General features: G+C 36.9%; 1 protein-coding gene across 1 annotated transcript in view; it reads right to left on the bottom strand.

Annotated features, from left to right (window-relative positions):
* Window positions 1-12: 12 nt before the first annotated feature.
* The window catches only part of LOC139694080 (metabotropic glutamate receptor 1-like), a gene marked incomplete at its 3' end in the record, with an annotated part of 97,371 nt that continues 84,951 nt past the window's right edge, over window positions 13-12,432 (bottom strand). Inside the window, exons 8-11 of the mRNA XM_071592540.1 lie at window positions 11,751-12,063; window positions 6,202-6,316; window positions 2,315-2,629; window positions 13-183 (exon numbers count right to left, since the gene is read on the bottom strand). Of these exons, the coding sequence (XP_071448641.1) occupies window positions 13-183; window positions 2,315-2,629; window positions 6,202-6,316; window positions 11,751-12,063 (914 nt within the window). The remainder of the gene's footprint in view (window positions 184-2,314; window positions 2,630-6,201; window positions 6,317-11,750; window positions 12,064-12,432) is intronic.

Here is a 12,432-nt window from a genome sequence, read left to right on the forward strand (position 1 = left end):
CGCCGCGGACGCCTTCTGCGCCGGCCTTGACCCACCCACGTGGCATCTTATGGAGGTGGCCGTGGTGAAGTACGCCCTGTCGTTGCGCTCCGGACGCCACAGGATGACGTAGAGCTTTGGCACGAAGATGAATCCCATGGTCACGGAGGCGCTCAGCGTGACGCACAGACACATGGTTATGACCTGCAAGTGAGGGGGAGACAAATAAATGAGGGCTGAATTGCGACTGCCATTACTCTACCATGAGGAACTAGATCCTGCCCTATGTCACTAGGAAAATATTTCACTTATGACTCACACTAAATATAGATTGTGATTCATGCACAGGCATAATTTCAATTTTGTCCTGAAATCGCGAAACAAATGCCTAAGAGTGAACGATATTTTCAAAAGAAAATGGCAGCCATAATTCCATTTGAGCAAGAGGAGAGATAGCCATTCACGCGATGGGCAACAAATCCAGAGTCTTTCATAAGAATGTAGTAATTTCAGGTTCATGCTCATAAATCAAAATTACGAGATTGGCTTTCTCAGTGCAGCTTTTAAAGCATTGGCCAAATGATAAATGACATTGCTGGCAGTAAAGCGCACCAAGCCCACCTTATTCTTAATCCATTATTTATCAATACTCTTATTTCGTCGTTACTTATTTCAATTTCTATCAAGAAAAATACGTAATAAATATCCAAATATGGTACTTTATGCTTTCATAAAAATGTTAAAACTAATTTTTTCAACTGAGACTAGATTAAGAGTGATGAAAAAACTTCTTGAAGCCTGAATCCAAAATTGTTGTTTTTTTCTTAATTTTCATTTAAGTCTTAATAGCCATCGCACATTACCTTTAAATAAATTTATGCAAGAATTAAAACAAGTCTAAAGTGTTCATGCATATTAAAATCTATGAGATGGTTCTTTGACACTTGTTGTTCAATCGCATTCATATCTTGACCAAGGAGTTGACTGACTCCACTTACTTTAAATATTTATTTTCGTTAATTAAAATGTGATTTTCTTTAAGAATACCTCAACCCACATAGCTTATTTACTCTGTTTTAAACGCAGATACAGGTATAATTTTAATCATAATGAAATTAAGAATACAAAGTAACTTTCCACTGTCCTTTATTAGCGTTCAACCGGTTTCAACGCTCAAGCGTCATCATCAGGTACAAAATAAATCAGTCGCAGTTCACTTATATACCAATCATGAGGGAGAGGAGGGGTGGGTGAGAGAGGGGGGAGAGGAGGAGGCGAAAGAAAATCGAGTTGCGATTGGTGTTGATGGGGAGGGGGTAGAGGGGTGTTAAGTGTCAGGACAGGTGCTTGGTTAGTTTAGAGTGGGGTGGGGTGGGGAGGGGGGTTTTTTCGGGTCTATCTGTGAGGGAAAGGGGTACTTCCAGGATTGGGGAGAGGTATTCAAACAATAAATCATTAACCACATGACCCGTTTTTAAGTTCTTTCTGATTTCAAGTTCTTCCCACTTGTCCATCCTCATTCCTTTTTCACTCTTGTGTAACAGTTCTCAGTTGAAATCACTCCCATGGTTTTCTTCCCATAGATGTTTAGCGAAGTGTGATTATATATATATATATATATATATATATATATATATATATATATATATATATATACACATAATTAATTTTGCACAGAAAAAAATGTCGCAGTGATTGTTAACTTTAGAGCCGTTTTGGCTTTCGGCGACTCGCGCTGGAAGACGGAGATTTTCAAGGTGAGAGATAATTTTTTCAAAACGCTCAGATTAATTTATATTCCTGAAATTCAGTTGATTTGGTCAAAAAAATATAATAGATATTTCTTTGGAATCTTTGACTCTCATGGAAATCATATTAAAATATGAAAGGTTTGTTACTTATGAAGAGATAAGTGAAGATATGAAAATAGGGCAGCAACTTAATAACCTTCACGATCATAGAAACTTTCAGGGCCACAACTAATTTGAAAATACCTCTTCAGAATGGGATTAGGCTTTTCGTATCAAAGTGCATGTGATTCAAATTAGATAATTTAGACCTGTCAAAGAGAAACCATTGGTCATTCACATCATTTCAGTTAGTATATTTCCTCAGATTATAAACGAACGGTTGAACGCGATTCATCATATTTGTGCATATCAGGTGCTGCGATTTTGTACCTGCTGATTCTTTAATATGATGAAATGCGTTGGGCCGGTCATCTTTCGTAGTCATCTACATGACTCATTGAAAATTTGATAGTGATGTGGAGAACTGATAGAGAAATATCAACAATGTTCAATTACGCCCTTATGTATATACTTTGTGCATTTACCTTAGAGTCAGATCCGAAGTATATGGGTACAAACGCGACCCAGATGACTGCCGTCGTGTACGTGGCGAAGCCAATGAACTTCGCTTCGCGAAAGTTCTCGGGCACGTTGCGCGTCTTGACGGCATAGGCGGTGCACAGGGCTAGGAGGGTGAAGCCGAAGGTGAGCGGCACGACGACCCCAAGGGCGCTCGTGTTGCAGGCGAGTCGAGCGCGGCCGGGGGCCGGGAAGAAGAGCGCCGCGTCCGGAGGCTCCAGGGCCAGCATGGCGCCCGCCACCCCTGCTTCCACGCCGATGAGGGCGCTCGTGATGGCCACCTGCGGCGAGACACCCATTTAGAACAGCGGGGACGAGCGACCAAACTCCGACCGTTGGACCACAACTAGAACTGTGGCCCTTGGTGGCGGAAAAGCTGGGGTTACGTTCACGCAACGCTCTCCGAATGCAATTAATCTCATCGGTAAGCCACGGTCACAAGATAATTGTGTTCAAGTAATTAAAAACCCGTCAACGAAACCTGTTCGACCAATTTAAAATATTAATTCCATAATTTTAAAGCTATTACATAGAATGGGAAAGGAAATAATATTGATAAAATCTACTGGGTGGCAGACTATTGCCAGAATCTTAGGGCATCCAGAAGTAAAAGTTTATAAGTAAGTATAGATTTAGGATTTAAGTAACATTCGACAATTATTGAACGAATTATTTTGACCGAAAATCTTTCCATATTATTATATTGCTCGTGTAGCAGCCCATCCAATGGACATAATAATGGAGATGGAGTGCTTTCCACACGTCTTTCAGCTTGGAATTGGGATAAAAAACTACAGAATGATCCACCACTGTTGGATTTTTAACTCAGATGCTAGAAGCGGAATCCAATTCATTTTAAAAAGAGACATTTCTGGCGTTAGATGGTGGAATATCATAATTAATTAAAAATTGGCAATCATCCGCAAAATAAATTTCATTAATGCGACCGGTCATCGTCGTCAGCACTCGGAGTCCAGTTTACATGCTGAAAAGCAAGTAAGGGGAGGATAGAGGAAAAGAGAGGAAAAGGGCGGAGAAGTGAACGGCAGCATGGGTGACTTCGTATGTCAGTGGGGGAAGGGAAGGGGATGGGGAAGACAAAGTAATGACACACGTAGCCACCTTCCACTACGTTGCTGCGTTCCACTTTTCCTCCCTCTTCCCCTCTTTTCCACTACCCTCCCCTTACTTGCTTTTCAGCATATGTATTGGACTCCGAGTGATGACTGTTACCTGACGATGATGTAGTCACATAGAAACCGGTCGCAATAATAAATTTTATTTTGTGGAAACTAGCCAATTTTTAATTTTTGACCAATTCATTGTATTAATATTATCGTTTCACACGCGCTATCTTTTATAATGTAAAAGACACTCAATATTACGCAAAATATTCGATTAAATAATCAGATTTTGCGACTAAAACTTTACATTCGTAATGGGATAGAAATTTTCGTCTCTTGAATTTAAAAGTATCTCAGATTTAAAGAGAACGATTTGATGCGGTCTGCAAAAAAAATTGGGTAAAAATTTCCGATTCGGCGGCCTTTATGCTAAATATAGACTCCATAGACTATACAAAGGCAATCACGTGAAGAACGTCTGGTATATTTCAAGGAAATAGCACACCTTTCAGTCTCTCTTAAAAGAATTATGAATTACAAAAGTAAATATTTCGGTAGTACAATGAGCACCTTAATAACGAGTCTATAGTATATTCAGTACAGAACTCTAAACCCTGTTTAAAACGATAATGCTTAAATTCTCTTCAAGATATAATATAGTTATATTATTAGTATCAATGACAATTACGAAGGTCTAATATGACTACAATTAAGATAGATATAAACAGTGATCGATAATACACAATCGTATCGCATAAAATATGTAAAATAGATCTGAAATAATTAAGGATAGTTAATAAAAATATTTTAATTGGTGGGAAAAATGATGCATGAAAAACTATCAATCATAGTATTTATGAGATTATTATTGGGGTTTAGCAATAAACCCCAATTGATTTATACGCATCATGTAAATTATTATTATTAGTAGTACCAGAAGGAAAATATAAGACTGGTTATTGCATGGAAGGAACTAGAACTTGAGTCAAAAATAGACACAATATATGTAGTTGTATAACTGCAACATTTTATAACTATCTTTCTTTTTGTTTACGTAGTACCTGCTGCCAATCTGAAACTGTTCGCCTTATCATGACCAGAATGGGTATTCCATATGTACCTCTCTGGATTCATACTACTATTGTATATGATTAACATAGTCAGTAAATGTCTTTTGTGTAGAAATCTTCTATTATACATGATAAATGAAGAATTACATATTCAACTAAAAACATTTCTCCTAGGTTAGAGGACGTGGTTATGTTTGATATTGAGTAAATATTTGATGGAACCTGCGACGATTAACTACAGTACTTGTACTTTAAGCCCTATTTACACGGCAAAGATATCCTTAGACTACATATAACCTATGACAATATAAACTTTAAATACTTTTAACTTAATTCAATCACAAATACCTATTCCTTTCCTCCAATTTCCTGGCATTCCACCATCTACCCGATCTCCTGCAATCTCTTTTTCTGTCTTTTTCGAATTCTTCCAAACAGCATTCTTTTTTCCCCTACAATGCCTTGATCGTTTATTTTCCTTTCCGGCCATTTTATTTTTTCCATTCTTCTCTCTACCCATACCGCAAATGTCTCCACAATATATGCTTATCCTCCTCGACGACCAAGTTTATGAAACAAAAAATCATCCATATTAAAGTTTTCACTAATATTTTCTCTACAACATGAAGTGTCTGCCAGCCCAATATTATCCAAAATACTTCTCAAATAAGCAAACGGTTTAACAACTCCCCTCTAGTAGTGACTAAATTATTTCAATAGTACCACCCGTATCCATTCTCTTCACTTCTAAACACTTAGGCTATTAGTTTTTAAAAGTTGGCTTTAACCTCGTGGATTGTGGCGCGTCGCGCACGACTACGAATGCCTGTGACATTGTATGTACGGTATTTCGTCACAACATCTTGTTCCTCTAAAAGCCCCAAAATTTCCGAGTTTAAGAGGACGCCTCGATAGCTTAACTGGCTAAAACACTCGACCTGACATTGAGGGATTTGGGTTAGAATCCCAGTGAAGGCGAATGATTTTTACACTGTGAAATTGTTGCATTGATATTCCTGGAAAATTGTTTGGGTGATCCCGCTATTTACAAATCTATGCCTAAACATTATTTTATCTATGCCTACCAAATCTATGCCTAAACATTATATTATCTAACTGGTACCACAAATGTACGTAGCATAACAAACATAATAAGGCTATTGTTCTGTATCTTATGTTATTTTCAATGTACACCTACGTCTACTGAGGTGTTTAAACCAGGTGATAGTTATAATTAACTACATAACTGTATTCGTAGAACTCTGTAGTTTTCTCCCGGTGGTCATTTTTTTTCCTTTAAACGGTACAATTATTACTCACTCACCTCTCTATATTTGTCTATCACCGCATTCTAATCCCATGTCACAATCAATAAATGAGCAGGTAAATTCGCAGCTAGTTAATCTAACTGCTCGTTTTCACTACCTACTTCTTCCCAATGACTAACTGTCGGCACATATACCTGCATTATTGCTAGATTGACCAGTTATTTTTACTAACAGTATCGTATATAAATTAGTGATGTAATAGCAAGTTGCATTCAAACAATATATCGAATTATTCCTGGCCTGATTTGTATAAAAAATAGTTTTATAATAAATTATTTCATAGTTTGTAATAAAATTTACAAAAATTACAATTTCACTATTTTATAATTACCTGTGCCGCGGCGGACATGAGGCGAGGTTTCCTTGTTGGGAAGCGAATATGCTTGCCGCCGCTTCCGGATCCCGACACGTAAGTTGCTGATGCAGCCGCCATTATTCTTGCTATCCTGAATGGATAAGATTAGTTCAAGGAAGGAATGAAGACATATAATGTACATAATAGAAAAATGTGGATAATATTCAACAATAGCATAAACAGTGAGATTTGGATGTTTGGTTTGTTTAATTGCGAGGGCATAACTAAGAATCCAAAGTTTTCACGGAAGGCGAATGTTTTTCCCAAACAAACATTTTCAATTTTTTTTATTAATAGAAAGGATAAAGAAATGACTATAAAAATGTTGATTATGTCTATGTATGATTCCGGGTGGTGGTAAAATTATTTCACGCAAATGATTTCTAAAACACTCGATCATATCCTTTGTATTAATGCTCACATAAAGGTTTTGTAACGAGCAGAATTACGGGGGAAAATTAACCAATCACTCAATAGGCTATTAGGCAGAGATTATTAGGCTTGTACGTGTACATAATTTGATAAAAAAGCAGAAATGAGGAACTCTTTTGCGCCCTAAAGGTAATTGAAATCCATGTTTAAGCACGCTGAAATACCATTTAGTGATATTCCAGGTAGCTACTGGCATTCAAGTAAATATAATCAAATTATAGATTATGAGGTAACTCTTTGACAATGCTTCTTGTGTGCTTAGCTTACTCGTTGTAAAAACTTTATAACGTACTTCACATGCTTACACTTTTGCATTAAAACCGAAGAACATTATTTAAGTCGCCTCCTCATTAGAGGTAAGCATCGAATGGACCCTGAAACTTACGTCACAGCGTCCTGAATCCAAAAGAACTTAGCAATTCTAAAGCAAAAATTATGAATAAAATATATTTTGCTCTACGTTAAGTTATTTTTGACTTCCAATTGGTTTTTCTCTCACCATGTCGTCAATTATTGCAGTTCTCTTGCATATACGCTTTACTAAATTCCACGAACGAATTCCTCCCTCCCATCTAACATATTTTTTCTGTCAACCTCATTTCTTCTACTCCTTTCCGTATTCAATGTTCAGAATCCTTCACTCAATTTGCACTCACAAAGTTTCCTCAAAAATGAGAATACCCAACCCAATAATCATACTTTCCATATTAAAGTCCTTAGCGATGTTTTATTTACGTTATGACATATCATACCTGTTACTAACTCTAACTTCCTCGTCTTGGGCTATTTGTTAAAAAAATTCTTTTCCCAATGCTTTGGAACCCTGACAAATTTTCTTCATTAAACATTCGCAGATTCATTTCCCAGTTTACTTATAATTAGGTTTGGAATTATTGCGGTTTGATTTGTTTCGATTTCATCCTTTTCATGCTAATTTGGTAATGCGTTTTAAATATAAATCTAATCCATTCGTTGACAGGCTTTCAATTTATACAAAGTATTAAATAATTTGATAATTGATAATCTACGAATGTTACTTAATGATGAATTACTTAACTACTCAATTATTTTCTTTATTTATCTATATTCAGCACTATATCTCCTGCATTCGCACAATCACATGAGTTTAAAAATAATAGATAAAAGGTGAAAAAACATCATAACAAAAGGTAGTACCAACATAGAGCCCAATATAAATAATTCGCCAACGTCTCCTGGAGGACATGGAACAAACGATGCCCCTAATATGCCGGTTGGGTTGCATTTGAGGATCGCACGATAGGACGATAAAGCAGCTGCGTATCCGAAATATTCAACACACTATAATACAATGGGATGGTGCAGGGAGAGTTACCTTTGGCTAAGGATAAAATTATCTCGCGGCATAACAGCGGCATCTCTCGGTGAATATGCAATACAGCATACTACCCTGGGAGCCAGAAATTTAGGATGCCTCCTCGTAAGCATTAAATAACATACACATAGTTCCTGCAGCAAATGCAACACTCCATATACCATGCATTTCGCCTAGCTCATCGGTTACGTTAGACAAAGAAACCGCTTGGCGACTCCTGGATCATTCGCAACTCACCTGAACTCCTTGCCGTAATGCTAATTGCATGCACTTAAGGATACAATTTCACGTCAAAGAAACGTTGGTTCAGAGAAAAACACGGATTTTATCGGTAGGGTAAGGTAAACCCTTCACGTTATAAAGGTCAAAGAGAGGGTCTACGAATACTTTATAGAAGCTCAGGGGGGCCAAGAATGGTTCTATGAGAATTTCACCGCTAGACCGAGGAAAGAAACATGGTGTCTCTACCTTTTTAGGCTAAATCTTAACCAATATTTTATCATTATTTAGTACTGAATAATGCAATGTATGTAACATCTTTATTTTATTGTAGCTAAATCACTTCACGAAACTAATTTCTTCCAGTTTTCTAAATAAACAAAAAATTGCTGCTTTAATCGACTATGGAAATGAAACCAATTGATAAACACAGCTGAAATTTAACAGCAGTCTAGAGAGAAATGAGTTACTCTCTCATAGCGAGCCTTTTCCAATATTGCGACCGCCATATCTTGGATTTTCTAAGGAATTATTGGACGACCAACATAACATTAAAAAAGTTCCTTTGCAAAATACGGTACAGCAAAAAAGTATGTATCTCCAAAATATTCCGTATTTATAGCAAATTAATCAATAAATAAACCATCGAAGCTTGCTACTTGACAGGAAGACTTATCCATTCCTCTGGTGGTGGCAAATAAGAGCGAAAAAAGACTGTATTAAAATATGATACTTAGTTCGCTAAAGATTTAATAATGAGATAATTATGAAACACATTATACATTTTTAAAAACACTATGGTAACAACTTTGGTAAATGAATACTAGTTTTCCCACCTCCAAGATTTAAAGTCCACGTAAGTGTTAGTGTCTAGACATCTGGTATATGGTCATAAGTGAAGAACAAGAAACTCACTGTCAGTCAATAATAATACATTTTACCATTTTTCACATGGTATCCAGCTCATTGGATCACTACCCACGGTATCCTATTATTTTCAAATCACCCCACGATTGATTGAATTTTACGCTCCAAAGCTCACTAAAGGACTTACTAATGAGAGAGAGGGGATACCAAATTCTCATGTGCCTTAAAGATCAGGCTCGGTCTTCATGGCTCTTATAAGTGGGTTTTTTTCACTAAAAAGGTATTCACAAAGTGCAAGTACGTACACTTTGGTTGCATGTAAGTATATTTACACGGTAAGGATACATATAACGTATTGAATAAAATTATCAACGGATGAGTGGAAATTTTCCGAGGAAAATAAATTTGCAACTTTTGAAGCTTAGCCAATTATTTCGCTAGAACAGTTCTAGTCATATCCCTCCTGAAAGATTATCGTTTTGCCACATCTTTTGGAAATAATCATGGTCTATTGGAAATCCACTTCAAGTTAGAGGTAGTTTGCGGCCCCTGGGGAAAGAAATTTTTTTTAAATCATCGGTTTGTAGTTACGGAACACATCTGGTGTAATAAATGATAGGAACATCACAGGAATTCAAATGCCTTTCAAGTGGTCCAAAACTCGACTTTGAGAGAATTTCAAGTTATGAATTTTCGACTTGATTGATTTCCTTGTACGATTGGAAACGCGTACAATGCGTTACTGAAGAGCTTACAATAACTAAGCTTAGGTTCATTGTGATAATGGCTAATCAAAAGTCGAACGACATCAAGGAATACGACAGAGTATAAAATAGCAAAATGTGAAGTAATGACAGGAATACCATCACTTATCTAAAAAAGGCTGAATTCTGCGAACACTATTGAGAACGGAGGCATGAATAGAAAATAATCTACGTTGAAATGTTTTCCCGGCGGTTACGGAGCTTTCCTCATGCCAAATTTCTTTTTCATACATTTTGGGTAGTTTTAATGAGTCGTCAATTATAATCCAAGTTCGATGGGGAGGCTACTTGGCTTGTGATTAACGTGCCACTTCACATGTTCTGTAATCCCCCCATTTATCCTACTCTAAGCAATTAAAATAGAAGAAAATATAAGAAATAAGCCCCGTCAGTAATTTTAGTTTAGTTCAGAGATAAACTAAGGCAAAACAGATTAAAATGGAACCCATACAATTGAAATATGAATAGTAATTGATGTATTCAAAAGAAACTGATCAAATAATACGTTCATGCTGTCATAAAAGAACACTTCTCGCGTTTTGTGAAAGTAGAAACAACATATTAATTACGGAAATTGTGAGAATAGAGTTTTTAATTTACACAAAGTCTTTCATAAAATAGACAATTGGCATGAAGATTCTCAATCCCATGCACTCTCCATTTATGTACTTACAAATAGGACATAAAGGTTATGCAAATATTACAAACTAATGATTAAATTTGATGTTCCGTGCAAGTAGAATAACTGATTTCACTTGTTTTTACAAGTTGAAGAACCGTCTTTCGTCACTTTATCTGGTGAAACTGGCCAATTTTTTAAGGTGAGCCTCATAAAAACGATTAACTGATAGTTGTGATGTCAGGGAAAAGTTGATGCTAAAAACCGCACTCAAAGAATTACTTTTACGAATGGCTACGTCAAGAATTTATTGATCTTGTTATTATCCATATGAACTCATGAACGGTTTTAAATATGCTCTAGGGTTTTAAGAATTATGAAGTATATACTGCCTTAGGAACTGCACTACATACTTTCTTGATTGTGACCCCGCAATAAGCTAGCATTATCTCATTGGTTGCAATTGTCTTCAATGCATGCAATGTTTAGGGGTTAAGGGGAACATGAGATTACACCATCTTGCCCCTATAAAATATATAAATGAAATAAATTAACACTATATGCATTATCTAAGATAATATAGCCGCAAGCAAAATCATTGGATTTTAAAGTCTTTTAAAGTCTAGTTTAACAGCATTAAAGTTCCTCATCTAAGTATAGGGTTGTGCCTCTTTTGCTGACAACAAACATACCATGGTCTAATCAGATATGCACTTTACCCATATTTTTTTAGGATATTTCACAAATAATTTTTATTTATGTTTTTAATCTTTTAATTGAAGAAAATCTTTCGAACTTAATGGTGTCCATATTATGAAGGTATTTATTTCTTAAATTTTGAATAATTATTCACGTAACCAACTTTTCAACGCATGAGCATTGATATGTAATTGTTTAAAGATATAAATTCAATACAAAGTAATTTTATACCAGCCCTAAATAAGCTCGAAAATTTCAATTCGCCAATTGTAAAAATAATAAATCAACTTGAGTTTACTGTTAATGTGACTTTGTAGACATCACGCTGACTGAGTGATGCATACATTGCTCAAAAGTAACGTTTCTGCGGCTACATTATATTGCTCAGAATTATTCACTTCCATTTGATTTCACATTTACACAAACATTTTCATTGCCATCATTTTGATTAGGAGTTAGTCAACTATTCAACAATAATTATTGCATCAGGATACACTCTCTTACATGATAATAATACTTGATTTGAAATACAAGTAGTAAAAGGTGCATATAGTTGTAGTAGTTCTTTTACCGATTCGTTTTCGTGAGGAGAGCGGCGTAGATGACGGCCAGCGAGAGTCCCGGGAGTGTTCTTGCTAGGGCGCAGGAGAGCGGAGAGGGCGTGGCGAGGAGGGGGATGGCGGCCGCGTGGCCGATGACGGCGCCGCCGGCGATCAGGTAGCTGAGCTCCCGTGTGGACGCCTTCACGACTGGCGTGTTGTTGTGGCGGAGGAACACTGCGGCGGAGAAGGCGGCCGAGATGAAGCCGGCGGCAGAGAAGGAGAGCGCGACGGCGGCCGCCGGGTCCGACCACCGCACCCGCTCCACCGGGATCTGTTCGCACCCTGCCGAGAGGGAAGGGAGTCGTAGCCGCGGGGACCACTTCAACGGCTGAACGGACGCACGCAGTGCTAATCCGACGTTACTTTAGGACAAGGGAATGTAGCACACTGAATTATGCTAAATAATAAAAGGCGTTACTTAAATAGAAGTGGATGGTTACGAATCAAAAATAATTCATTGAATTTGTGAATCATGAAACGTTTTTGGATGACGTCACGCATGAAATATTAAATCTAAGTGCCTTATAATATTGAAGGATGAGGCCAATTGACTGTAAAGAACAACCTAAAATTAACAGAGAAGAAGGAATTATAATAGGAAGTAAGAAAAGGATTTTTCAATTTCTCAAAATATCTTCTGCGTTCATAAAG

This window comes from Hetaerina americana, unplaced genomic scaffold (genome assembly GCF_022747635.1).
Source record: "Hetaerina americana unplaced genomic scaffold, ioHetAmer1.1.p SCAF_1, whole genome shotgun sequence".
Lineage (NCBI taxonomy): Eukaryota > Metazoa > Arthropoda > Insecta > Odonata > Calopterygidae > Hetaerina > Hetaerina americana.